Source organism: Diabrotica undecimpunctata, chromosome 9, assembly GCF_040954645.1.
Source record: "Diabrotica undecimpunctata isolate CICGRU chromosome 9, icDiaUnde3, whole genome shotgun sequence".
Classification (NCBI taxonomy): Eukaryota; Metazoa; Arthropoda; class Insecta; order Coleoptera; family Chrysomelidae; genus Diabrotica; species Diabrotica undecimpunctata.
The window spans coordinates 99,850,440-99,864,183 of NC_092811.1; the positions used below are offsets into that span (position 1 = coordinate 99,850,440).

General features: G+C 31.9%; 1 protein-coding gene across 12 annotated transcripts in view; it reads right to left on the reverse strand.

Moving 5' to 3' along the window:
- Nucleotides 1-13,744, reverse strand: part of Hnf4 (Hepatocyte nuclear factor 4) — a 290,760-nt gene that overhangs the window by 46,962 nt on the left and 230,054 nt on the right. For all 12 annotated transcript variants that reach the window (XR_011952009.1, XR_011952008.1, XM_072543888.1 and 9 more), the window contains exons 3-5: nucleotides 13,014-13,108; nucleotides 7,303-7,436; nucleotides 837-992 (exon numbers count right to left, since the gene is read on the reverse strand). Coding sequence is in view for 10 of the 12 variants with exons in the window: in XM_072543888.1 (XP_072399989.1) it covers nucleotides 837-992; nucleotides 7,303-7,436; nucleotides 13,014-13,108 (385 nt within the window). In the remaining 2 variants the exon portion in view is untranslated. The remainder of the gene's footprint in view (nucleotides 1-836; nucleotides 993-7,302; nucleotides 7,437-13,013; nucleotides 13,109-13,744) is intronic.

The following is a 13,744-nucleotide window of genomic DNA, read 5'->3' on the forward strand; positions in this document are numbered from 1 at the left end:
CAAATCAAGGATCAATTGTGTATACCCAGGGAATCTTTTTTAGCATATAAGTAAAGCACTAAATATTTCAATTAATACCTATTTTCCTTTTTATTTCAGCAAACAGCTTTACAAAATACCTTTCAAGGTATAGGTTAATACTTTCCTGGAGACAATCACATCTTAGAGCAACTTCCGTAGTTTATCACTTTCATTTATATTATTCATATATGTTTTATCACTTTGTCATTCATTTTCTCATTTTACGGTCTCTGTAGGGCATGCAAATTGGCCGAATCCCCTTTTGAGTGTCAAGTAGTCACTATCCGGCACATTCTGCTAGCCAGCTTTAATTTAATTGTTTTTGTTACATTACTCCAAATACTTGTGTTACATTACACATACACACTCCCTTTTTGTTACATTCCCCTGCTAATTCTTTTGGCTAACTATTTGTTATTTTATGCAAGGTTCTTATAATTCATATTTTAAAGAATTGTCATATTATTAGTATTCATGTAGTAATCACGATTTTTTGTTATTATATTTTACATACTTGATTTTATATCCAACCAAAAATTATTACAAAATAAATGTTTTAATAAATATAGAATGCACCCAACAATTCTCATATTTCACCAGTTTATGTCAATTGAGTCAATTAGCACTTATTGTGAAATTCCACAAACGATTCTTTTAAACGTCTACCATTTACATTTTTCTCAATTATTATCTGGATCGTCAATCAAACCTCTGTGAAATTGATGATGTTTACATGTAATAAAACAATTAATCGCCTATTTCCCCATTTGTCCGTCTTATTTAACTACCTAATAAATAAATAGTTGGTTATTTACCTGATCGTCCAACTGTAACTCTGTGAAGGCAGGGATGTACTTGGCCCATTCCACTAATATTAAAAGTTGCTGTTTCATTGATTCACACACGTCGTTTATACTGGCCAGTTGCCTACCTGATATGTCGTATTCATTTACTGGATTTGGACCCATTTGCTAAAAATGATCACAATTGGTATTATTCAAATATACTAAAAACAATAAAAGAACGTACTAAATATAAAATGAAGTTGTTCTGCATCATTATCATGTATAAAATATCTATATGGAATAAACAACTAATTTTAAAATACATTTTTTAGTCAACATTAAAAAGAGTGGCTAAAAATTAAGTGCAAACTTTTATTTAATTACAATTATACTTTTACTATAGAAATTAGTTTATTTTAAAATTTAATTTCAAACGATTAGTAGTGTTTTGAGCTTTCAGCTGAATACCACTTTTTAATACTTATTTTAAAAAATAAAATAATGTTATTTTTTTGCATTTGTGGTTGCTATCAATTAATGACATCATTGATGAAAAAAATAATTGACATCAATAAGCAACTAAACAACAGCCACGCCAATAGGCCTAAAATTATAAGAAAAGTCACAGTTTTTAACAAAACTTTTTGCAAACAAAATTATTGAAAATTGTTTAAACAGGAGTGTTGTAAACAAAGAGTACTTTGCGTTTCGACGAGAACAAATGGAATGGGGGTAGCCGCCTAATGGGACAACCGCGCTCTTCAAAAAGTCCAACACAATCTCGGATTCTACTCGACCAAATTTGCTCTTTCTTTTTTTAACCCTCGAGCGGGCGCGCCCGTGTATTTTGTACACGTCCAATAGAAAAAGTCGTCTAAAAATAGAAGTGTCGTCAATCTGGCGATATCGTCGCGTCTATTTGTCCAGTAGAGATCTGTCGTTCGAATAGTTGAGTAATATTTTTTGTTGCAGCTGAGTTTTGTGAGAATTCTTAGAAATACGAGAGTGTGACGGTTTTGTGTACATAATACACGGCGCGCCTTCTAGTGTAAGTATTTTATCATATTGTATGATATTGTAACATAATTGAGAAGGAATATAACGGCTACGCTGAGAGAATATCATGTAAGAATTTAGTTGCATTGTTATATTATTTGTGTGTTACTTTTTTTTATTTTTGCAGGGCTAGAAAGAAGTTTTTAACTGAGGCTGAGTTATATAAAATTCTTAATGAAGACCCAGAAACAGAAACTAGTGAAATAGAATATTCCGATGAATCTGAGACAGATGAAGAAATAATACACCATGATGACCACAATTCTGAATCTGAACAAGAACAGAATGACCACGACAGAGCCAGTAACTTCGAGGATAATACCGCAGTAAGTACGACTGCTTTCGAATATTTCGAATATTTTCAAGGCATATTTTCAAAAAAAACTGCATGGCGTAAGACTCCGCTGTCGTCGCAATCAAAAATTAAAAAGAAAAATATTATCAAAATACTTCCAGGACCAAAGGCAGTGGCTTCAAAAGTGACCTCAGAACTTTCAGCTTTTGAAAAAATTATAGATTCTGATATATTAGAGAACATCGTACAATTTACTAATTTGTACATTGGCACTAAAAAGGCTAACCATACTAACGCACTTGAACTTTGGACATCTGATGGAGCAGGTATAGAAATTCTTAGAGCTGTAATGAGTTACAAAAGATTTTTATTTTTGTTACGTTCAATGCGTTTTGATGACAAAACCACAAGACATGAACGGAAAATATATGACAAACTTGCACCAATTAGAAAAATATTGGACCCATTTGTTAGTAACTGTAAAAATTCCTATAACCTAGGTGAATTTGTTACAATAGACGAAAAACTAGAGGGATTCAGAGGACGTTGTAGTTTCATCCAGTATTTACCAAATAAACCAGCAAAATACGTTATCAAGCTGTTCATTTTGGGCGATGCACAAACTTACTTTGTTGGAAATTTAGAGGTTTATTGTGGACGGCAACCTGAGGGACCTTATGCTGTATCAAACTCTCCCAGTGATATTGTAGACTGGCTTATTGATTATATAAAAGGTTCAAATCGCAATTTGACAACCGATAATTGGTATACCAGTTATCATTTAGCTATTTCCCTTTTGGAAAATAAAATAACTACAATTGGCACTTTGAGAAAAAACAAAAGGGAAATACCTATTGAATTTTTACCCCAAAAACAAAAAGAAGTGGGAACGTCACTCTTTGGATTCCAGAAAAATGTCACTTTGGTTTCATTTGTTCCAAAAAAAAGTAAGTCGGTCATACTTTTATCCACGATGCATGACACTGCCACCGTAGACGTCGAAACTAAAAAACCAGAAATTATTCTAGATTATAATGCCACAAAAGGCGGTGTGGATACTATTGACCAAATGTGTGCATCATATTCTGTAAAAAGAATAACCAGAAGATGGCCACCAATTATATTTTTTTCTCTAATGGATATGACGTGTATCAACGCGCAGGTGTTGTTTTGTGCCAATAAAACAAATCCAAAAATATGTCGCCGAATTTTTCTAAAGAATTTAAGCTTGAGTTTAATGAAAGTACATATTTCAGAAAGAGCGACAATGCGATATCTTCCTCAGGATATTCAAGGTTTTCTAATGAAATATAAATCATGTGAAGAACCTACTAGAACAGAAGTGCAAAGCTCTAGAAAACATGAACGTTGTGCAATATGTCCAGGCTCAAAAATTCCAGCACAACAGTTAGATGTGGGCTATGTAGAATATTTGTATGTAAAATGCATTCAGAAACCACAATTACCTGCGTAAAATGTAAGGACAATGAACGGCAGCAATCAGAAGAAATCGAGTGAAGTAACCCGTTTTATGTTTATTATTTTATGTAACAATAAACTATTTTTGTAAATCTTGGTTGTCATTTTGTTAAAACGCACTAAATTTGGTAAAATCAACTAAAATGTGTTTTGTGTACAAAATACACAGCGCGCCCGGTTATGAAACGGTAGTCGGCGCGCCTGCTGTAGGGTTAAACGTAGCAACAACGTTAACATAATAACATTTATCGTATTTTCATTACAAAATTATCTAAAAAAAAAGTAGCTAATGACTACGGGATGTACAAATATTTTCTTTAGTCACCTTTTTGGTGTTATTTTTTTATTTATTTATTTAAAATACAATTATATTAAATAAATGTTAATTATAAACATTACTAAATTGACATTTATAAACAATTTTTTCATATACTCCTATTAAATTTGAACAAATCAGTTTTTTAGTATTAAAAAATTATATTTAAAACAAAAAATCGTATATATAATATTATATTAATTGGCCTATTTACATTCTTAATAAAAACAGTAGAATATATTCATATTTGTACTTTTAACACAAATCCGACTTAAACAGCAGAGATTAGAATTTGCTAGAACATGGCTGATTCGACAATTAACCAATCATCATCATCATCATAAGTGGCTCGACAATCCGTTGTGGATCTTGGCCTGCTCACTCGTCGCCACTCCTGTCGATTCCTGGCAAAATGTTAATCTCTTCGGGTATTCGTGATCTGACATCCTAGAAATATGTCCAGCCCATCAATATATCTGCACTTTAACGAATTTCAAAATATTTGGATCGGTGTATAACTGATATAGTTCAAAGTTGTATCTTCGACGCCATAGCCCATTTTCATTTACGGCCCCAAAAGTTTTTCTAAGAATTTTTCTCTCAACAATACCAAGAAGTCTTTCATCATTTTGAGAAAAGGTCCACGTTTCAGCCCCATATATAAAAACCGGTCGTATTAAGGTCTATAAGATGAAGAAACATGATGAAGAAACTACAAGAATAATATACCGTGGCTGGCCTAGATACAAGTTAAGAAGACATAGAAGATCTACAGATTGATAACAACATAACAATCAAAGGAAAGGATAAATTCAAATATTTTGGGTTTATAATCACGAAAAAGGCAACAACAGAGAAAGAAATTAAGCAAAGATTAGGACAAACAAGAACAGCAATCCGACAACTTAACTCGGTATGGTGGGATAGACACCTAAATATGAAGACAAAAACACAGATTTATAAAACATTAGTGCGAAGTATTATGACATATGGGGTTGAAATTGAAAACACAGATTTATAAAACATTAGTGCGAAGTATTATGACATATGGGGTTGAAATTGGATTATAAAGAAGAAAAACAGCAGTAAGATAGTAGCAACAGAGATGGAATGCCTGCGAAGATGCTGCAGAGTAACAAGAATGGATAGGAGAAGTAATGACGAAATAAAGCAAAGAACATCAATAGAAATAGACATACTAACATATATAGAACAAAAAAGACTAAAGTGGTATGGACATGTAAGAAGAACTAGCGACAGCAGATGGATAAAGAGAATAACCGATTGGAGCCCCAACAAAGAGAATAACAGATTGAATGACGAAATAAAGCAAAGAACATCAATAGAAATAGACATACTAACATATCTAGAACAAAAAAGACTAAAGTGGTATGGACATATAAGAAGAACTAACGATAGCAGATGGATAAAGAGAATAACCGATTGGAGCCCCATAGGAAGGAGGAAAAGAGGACGACCAATCCTGAGGAACGAAGTAGACGACGCCATGAATACTGTAGAACCCCTGAAGTTTAAGCGCAGTAAAGCTCCCTGAGTTTTACTGCACGTTATATATACAGTGATGAGTGTCTTACCACCCGGCAAAATAGCGGAAAGGATAGAAGACAGAATTCAATCAATGTTAGGTATTGATCTCGAGGAAATCCTCGTCAGATTTATGTCGCTCGTACCCAGCGTCTTCGAAAAGTAAATGTTTGGGGAGGCATAATAGGGAATCATGTCATTGGTCCATTTTTTTATAGACGGTATGTTGACTGGGCGGAAATACTTAAAACTTCTGCAAAATGAAATTGTCCCAGCCCTTTGTAATTTACCAATACCTTTCGATTCCATACGGTTTCAACACGATGGTTGTCCTGCACATAATTCTCGCATCGTCAGTGAATATCTCAGTGCGACTTTTCCTAATCGATTGATTAGTGGCCACGGATATTTTTTTATTTTTGTAGAATTTTTACTTATTTAAACATTCTTTAAAAGTTTTTACTTTATTTTCGAAAGTACGACGATACTGTTTTGTCAATAAGATTTTTTGTTTTAACTTTAGTTTTTGTTTAGTTTTGTTTAGTGATTCAAAGCAAAACGATCTTTGCATAATTTCAAATTATTAAAAAAAAAAAAGAAAACCACATGTGGGTTTTGAACTCTAATCGTCTGCGATGTCTGTATCGCAATGTCGAATTCTTACCACTAATCCACGAAGGATTTATAATTATTCCGTGACAAGAGTGTTAGAAACTGAAAGTGTATGAAATTTTAAATGTTTCTGGAGACCGTGAACAGGTATGGTTGTTAATTTGAATTCTCTGTTGGATATTTCGGGGGTTTTTAGAAACCAACATATATTTGGTTTTTTCCTCGTTTATAACAAGTCCCAATTCACTTGCCGCGTCCGAAAGCTTTGTAAAACACGGCACCATGTCTTCTTCTGCCCACTATAACTATATCGTCAGCGAATGCGAGAGTTTGTGTAAATCTATTAAAAATAGTTCTATTCATTCTAATATTTAATTGTCTTATTGCATTTTCCAAGAAAATATTAAAGAGGAGACACTCCAGCGCGTCCCCCTGTCTTAGACCATTATTAATGTCAAAGAACGTAGAGTTTTGTCCTTCAATTCTAACGCATGATTTTACGTTTTTTAAATTGGGTCAACTTAACTAACTTAGGTGTGATCGCAAAGTCTATGGTGTGTATCTATGTTATATTCTAGTGAGTTTTCTAGAACCTGCCTATGTACTTGAATTTGATGTGTAGTTGACTTTCCAGCAGTAAATCCGCATTGATATTGACCAACGATATACTTTGTAAAATGTTTGTCTTTCAAACAATACATTGCCGAAGATTTTATACGCAGATGCTTTAAGGATTTGTAGTATTTGTACTATAGAAAAAATCCAATGAATCTTATGAATGGAACTGATCTTAGCAAAGATCTATAAGAACCAAATTAATTTACCTATTATGCAAATAGAATATGTGGTATTTTAGTTCTGCTCGAACTGCTCTTGTTCCAACTGCTTTCCTATAGAAATTAAATCACATTTTGACATTTTACTTGTTTTTACATATTGTTTAACTTTACTCACAATAAATTTATGACTTAACAAATATGTTATTAGTTAGATTTTATATATTTTCAAGAAAAGCTCCTCCTATGTATCCTTAATAGCTGTATATAAACATGAAAAATGCCAACTTCTGGTATTTTTTATCCAACAATATATACCCTTTGTTCTTTCACAACTAAAATTAAATATATAACTTAAAAAGGTTTTTTTTTTGTAAAAATTCAGGACAAATCTTGTAACTTTAATAAAAGTCTTACCTCTAATGCTGCTCCTACTTGCCTAGAAAGCATTTCTGCATTTAATAACGATCCCACTGACAATCCGTTATTTTGATTGTTTTCTTCGTAACTAGGCCTTCGACAACTTATTCGGTCTCTTTCATTTTGTACAGCTGAAAAAATATAATATTAGTAATCAATACCATGATATCATATACCATTATATAAAACTATAAAATCTGTAAATGTTCAAGATTGTAAATATCAGTGTGATTCTATTATTGATCGACTGCACAGGATCAGTAACATAGTAACTCTGAAAGAAAACAAAAGTATGAGTGACCTCTTCCTGGATATGACCCAAGCTTTCGGCAGAGTTTGGCATAAAGGATTAATACATAACCTATACGGTAGAATCTCACTAATCCGGCACTTCAATAAACCAACGTGTCCAATATTTCGGTACCATAAAGCAGAGCCTCAAAAAATTTAATTTGAAGTATAGTGTCTAGCTCACGCATGGAGCTTTGTTTCACCAGATTTAATCTAATCATCATGGAAAAAGCTACCAGAAAGGGGATTTGAGATAAGTGAAAAATATTTAAATTCTTGGTGTTAAGGAACCAAAGAAAAATTAAATTATGACAGATGGAGAAATATGTGAAGCTGTATAATAAGGAAAAGAAAGCCTGGTAGAAATACTGGAGCTACCAATTACTACAACTGTAAAAGTAAAACCACATTATAGCATTTAATTGTTTAAATACCTGCAGAACATTTTGATATTTTACTTGTTTTTACATACCTATTGTTTAACTTTACTTACAATAAATTCATGACTTAACAAAAATATGTAAATTTAACAGAAACTGGCGTATCTGCTAAAGATATTATAATTCTTCGAAATATGCGAGAAAAAGATTTTAAACAAGAACTAAAAGTTGCACAATAACAAATCTCAATTAAGGATTATTTTAAGGTATGTTTAATATGTAATTACTTAAATGTGAGATATATGTTACAGTTATAAAAAGTGTGTAAAACATGAATACACATACATAACTTGTATTTATTCTCTTTATGAAATGCTTTATTTTATTTATTATGAACTTTTCTATCTATCTATCTATATATACAGCCTTGTTGTCCAATTTTGGACATTGGCCTCCTGTTCCTTCTTCCACGCCTCTCTGCGTGTTTCTTCAAGTCATCTGACCTTCTCATTTGTGGCCTTCCTCTTTTTCGTTTGTAACTATATGGTCTCCAGTGTATAATCATCTTATTCCATCTGTCGTCTTTCTGTCTTATGGTATATCCAGCGAACTTCCACTTAAGTTTTGATATCTGCGTTAATACATCGGTCACTTTTGTTTTGTTGCGAATCCAATATTTTTTTTCTTGTCTGATAGCCTGATGTTCAGCATTTGCCTTTCCATGGCTCTTTGGGTCTTTGCTATTTTTCCATATTTTCCTTTGTAAACGTCCAAGTTTTCTATACAATCCACTAATTTGAACATTCCGATACTCCGGCACCCTATAGTCCAATAGTCCCGCTCAAATTATTAGACTCACCCTAGAAATTATAGTTTTTTAAATTCCAAATGCCTTAAAAGTACCTTCACAGTGATACAGAGCTGCTGATTGGGTTGCATAGCAATTAGTAAATAATCATGGTACAGAATTAAGTTCACAATGGTGCAACTTTTTGATTGAATTGTCAAAACTTGTCAGATGGCAATATAATATGCTAAAAGTGAGCAGTAACTCGACTTTTACCAACTTTGATTGGTGTTCAACTTTTGTAAAATATGTAGTGGTGAGTGTTGATATTATTCTATATACCATTTTTCAAAGTAAAAACGTTGCACGTCACAATTTATATAAAGTGACGTCACTTATATTTAAAATTTCCAGAACGTCAACCTTAGAGTTTAAATTCTCCTAACACAGCTAATAATACGAAACCCATACGGAACTGCTCGATCTTTTATAGGCGTCAACATGGTATAATAATCAGAAAAATGTAATCATCATTATATTGGGTATTATAGAATTATATTGATTAAATAATCAAAAACATTTGTTATTATTAATAATATAAATTTTATAAAATAACTCTTTAAGTCTAATATTCCACAAAATAATAATTTTAATTAAATAGATTAGACAATTGTACGCAACTGATAAAGGAATACTTCAAATTTTAATGACAGTTCAGCTTGTGGCAAAATTGTTTAAAGTGTTGCCGCTTTTTTAGAGTAACAATTTTGTTTATGTTTTGATTTCTTACACAATTTGATCATAATATATTATATATTAATAAATTATATTTATAAATGCATACTATATACTTAAACTCTAGAGAGTTAGAAACGAACAAATAGAAAACGAAATGAAAATGGAACGAAATATCAATGATGACATAGAAAGAAAACAATTAATCTGGTTCGGACATGTTAAAAGAATGCCAGAGTACAGATGGCCTAGAAGAGTACTGGAATGGATCCCTCCTGAAAGAAGAAAGAGGACGATCACGGACAAGTTGGCGCAACGATATTATTAATGAAGCAATGGCGGCAAGACACTTAGAAGAGTCAACTGCATATGACAGAAAAAGATGAAAATTGGGGGAGGAGAAGCGGCGAGGAGAAGCCGTAATCAATCCGTTATTATATATATATATATATATATATATATATATATATATATATATATATATATATATTATATAAATGCATACTAAATTTAGATTAATAGCTTTAAAAACTAATTATTGTTGTGTATTGTGATTGTGCTATGCCAAAACAACTAAATAGTCTCTAGAAAGCTGATAAGCTTTCATATAAGATAGATTATTTTGAACAAGAAATAATGGCGGGACGTTTTTACCATTAATGCTCTAACTGAGGTAAGTTTAAAATTTAGAATATATAATTTTGTATTAAAATGTTTTCTTATGTATTTTAGTGTGTTGCAGTAGTCTTAAAACTAAGTGTATTTTCTGTTAATATAACAGTTTGACAAATAGTTGACATTTTAAAAATTCCTCACTTACTAACTATTCTGATATTTTGGCAACGCTGTGGGGTTCTGACGTTGTAAATCTTGAATGACGTGCAATCATTTTTATATGAAAAATTCTATAGTAATGCTAGTTTTAAATTTGGTTTATTTCTTAAAACACTATTAATCTCCCATTGTAATTTTTTCAGATGGGTAAATGTAAAGATGTTTCTGTTGAGCAAATCTCTTCTGTTACTGCTCTATTAGAAAAGATCACATATAGTCAAAGAGAAAATGTGGTGTATCCCAATCATCAATCCGAAGTATTGTTCAGAAGCTATTTTCTTTATTTTCTTGTGGCATTTTAAAGTAATTACTATTCTAATGGGAATAAGCCAGAATTGAATGTTAAATTAAGTTTCTTGACGTTTCAATTTGCATTTCGGAAATCGTTCTCAAAATCCAAACAATAATAAATTAAACAAACTTTGTTTTTTGTTACTTGGTGAAAAATTCTTTTAAAAATTTAAATTTTTCTCATTTAAATTGAATATATTCGATTACATGAAATCGACTTTAACTTGAGAATATCCGCCAGAAAAAAATAAAACTGTCTAATGTCTAAAACTAAACCTAACAATGAACAAGAAAGGACAAAGAATTGTATTTATAAAATACCTTGTGAATGCGATCAGTTTTATTTAGGTGAAACATCAAGGCCATTAAATGTTAGAATAAGTGAACATCAATCTTATATTAAAAACAGAGAATTTGATAGATCTTAAATATGGAAACACGCATGGGATAATGAACATAGGGTTTAATGGAACGATTCAAGTATGGTCCTAAAAGAAACGGATGGTAAAAAAAGAAAATCAAAGAAGGGGCTCTAATTATGCTACCAACTGCCAATTCAGTAGGATCTGGTTCTTATTCTTTAAGTTCCATCTTCTATCGAAGGTTGGAAATCATCATGGCTATGCGGACTCTGTTGACTGCCGCTCTAAAAAGTTCTGCACTGCTGCATTCAAACCATGCCCTTAAGTTCTTAAGCCAGGATATTCTTCATCTTCCCACATTTCGCTTTCCTCGAATTTTGCCTTGCATAATAAGGTGTAATAATGCGTATTTTTGCCCTCTCATCACATGTCCTAAGTACTCAAGTTTTCATCTTTTGATAGTTAATATTATTTCCGCCTCATTTCCTATCCTTCTAGTTACTTCCACATTTGACATTCTTTGAATCCATGATATTCATAGGATTCTTCGTAACACCAAAATTCAAAGGCGGCCAACTTATTCAGATGGACTTGTTTTAGTGTCCATGCTTCACGTAACATCGAAGCATTCTCAGGCGTAGTTCTAAGGATCTGGTTACCCATATTCAAAGAGGAAGTTAATAAAAGGAAAATACCAGTATAAGTAAGTCAGTAACATATCGAGGATACATCATTTCTGTTTTTAAGATAAAATCAGAATTTGGTGTTTATTGAGAGTAAACTAAATGTAGGACCAAATACTTACCATGTCGGGATAGTATTATGAGGTTTTTTTCCTGTTTTTTTTTTCTCATGATTTACTATGGAATCACTAACAGGAGAATTTTACTGTCAGCATGGCATGTGGTTGTCTTTTTAAAGACGAATTAAATGCTATGATTTTTCTGACGAATATTCTCAAGTTAAAGTTGATTTCATGTAATCGAATGAACTATCTTACAAGTAAAGTCGTCCCAGGAACGCAACTCAACAATATTGGCAATATTATTTTAAAGTCGTCTATTAGAAGAATTTTTCACCAAGTAACAAAAAACAAAATTTGTTTAAGTTATTAATGTTTGTATTTTGAGAACGATTTCCGAAGTAGAAATTGAAACGTCAATAAACTTACTTTAAACTTCAATTGTCACTTATTCCCATTAAGATTAAGATAGGAATTATATTAATTTGAAGGTTAAGTCAAAAATTTAACGAGAAACATATGTTACGTCGGTTCGGAAGGTTCAGAAAGCTTTCAGTCACACCCAGAGGGCAATGAATTTTAAAAAATTTGGCTTTAAAGTACAAAAGAGCCAGCCATAAAGATATAAGAAATAAAGTATAAGCTATACTACACTATACGCCGAAATTTATACAGCATGAAGTTCAAATGTTGCTGACCTATTAAGAAGCTAACACCAACACTACAAATGCTCAAGGAAAACGCTTAGCGTGGGCCAATTTGCATAAAGACTGGATTATTGATGATTGGCAAAAAATTAAACATCTTACCTCAGTAATCATCTGGTTTGTAATGAGTGACAAATAAATGGGACGCTTATATGTGGTAGAAGGAACCATGCGATAGGATCAGTATAAAAGATAGAAACACTAGCCCCTGAAGAATACTGGAAATTATTAAAGGTGAAAGTTTAAACAGCAGCAACAAGTACCGTACACAATAGAAGAAAAGAAAAGGCAGAACAGTACAATGAATGATGTAAACGGGTCATATAAGAAATACATTAAGCAAACAAAAAAATATGAAAAGGAAACCTAGAGGAAGAAAAACAACTTATTCGGAAATATGCATTTCATTTTTGTCATTAAATATTATTCTATGGAAGTGTGAATGTTCTACTGTACTAGTAAGATGTATAGTTTTCAAATTCTCTATTGTTATAATAATAATTAGTTAGTATTTCCTTGATGACTACGTAAACGTTTAAGTTCAAGTTCGTATGTATAAAAATATTAAGAACATCTTACCTTCTTTTTTCATACCGGCTTTAAAACATTTTCTTAATCTACAATATCTACATTGATTCCTTTTGTCCTTATCTACTACACAATTCCTATTAAATCTGAAATAAAAAAAGTATATTTAAATAAATTGTTAAAAATTATAGAATCAATATAATTTTTTTTTATTTAAATTAATTTTCGGCTGCAATGACCATTGACACAAACAATATTGTGTACAATAAATACAATAAGCACATGTAACTAATTGCTACAGTTAATCTATAAGCTGAGAACCTATGACTAAATAATATAATATAAGTAAAGTACGTACGTCGAGCAATATACATATCTAGGCACCAATTTAAATAGTCAATGGGACCATTCAACAGAAATTAAACAGCGAATAATAAAAGCAAAAGCAGCATTCGTTAGAATGAGAACCATTTTCAACAGTCGAGACATATCATTAAAAACAAAATGCCGTCTATTGAACTGCTACATATTCACAGTTCTGCTCTACGGAATGGAAGCATGGATACTGACTGTTGCATCTATGAATTGGCTCGAAGCTTTCGAAATGTGGTGTTATAGGCGCATCTTACGTATATCCTGGGTTGACAGAGTTACTAATGTGGAGGTCCTGCGTAGAATGGGGAAAGAATGTGAAATTCTCATAACCGTCAAAACTAAAAAGTTGGAATATCTAGGACATGTAATGAGAAATCAAGAACGTTACGGCCTTTTCCAGCTGATTC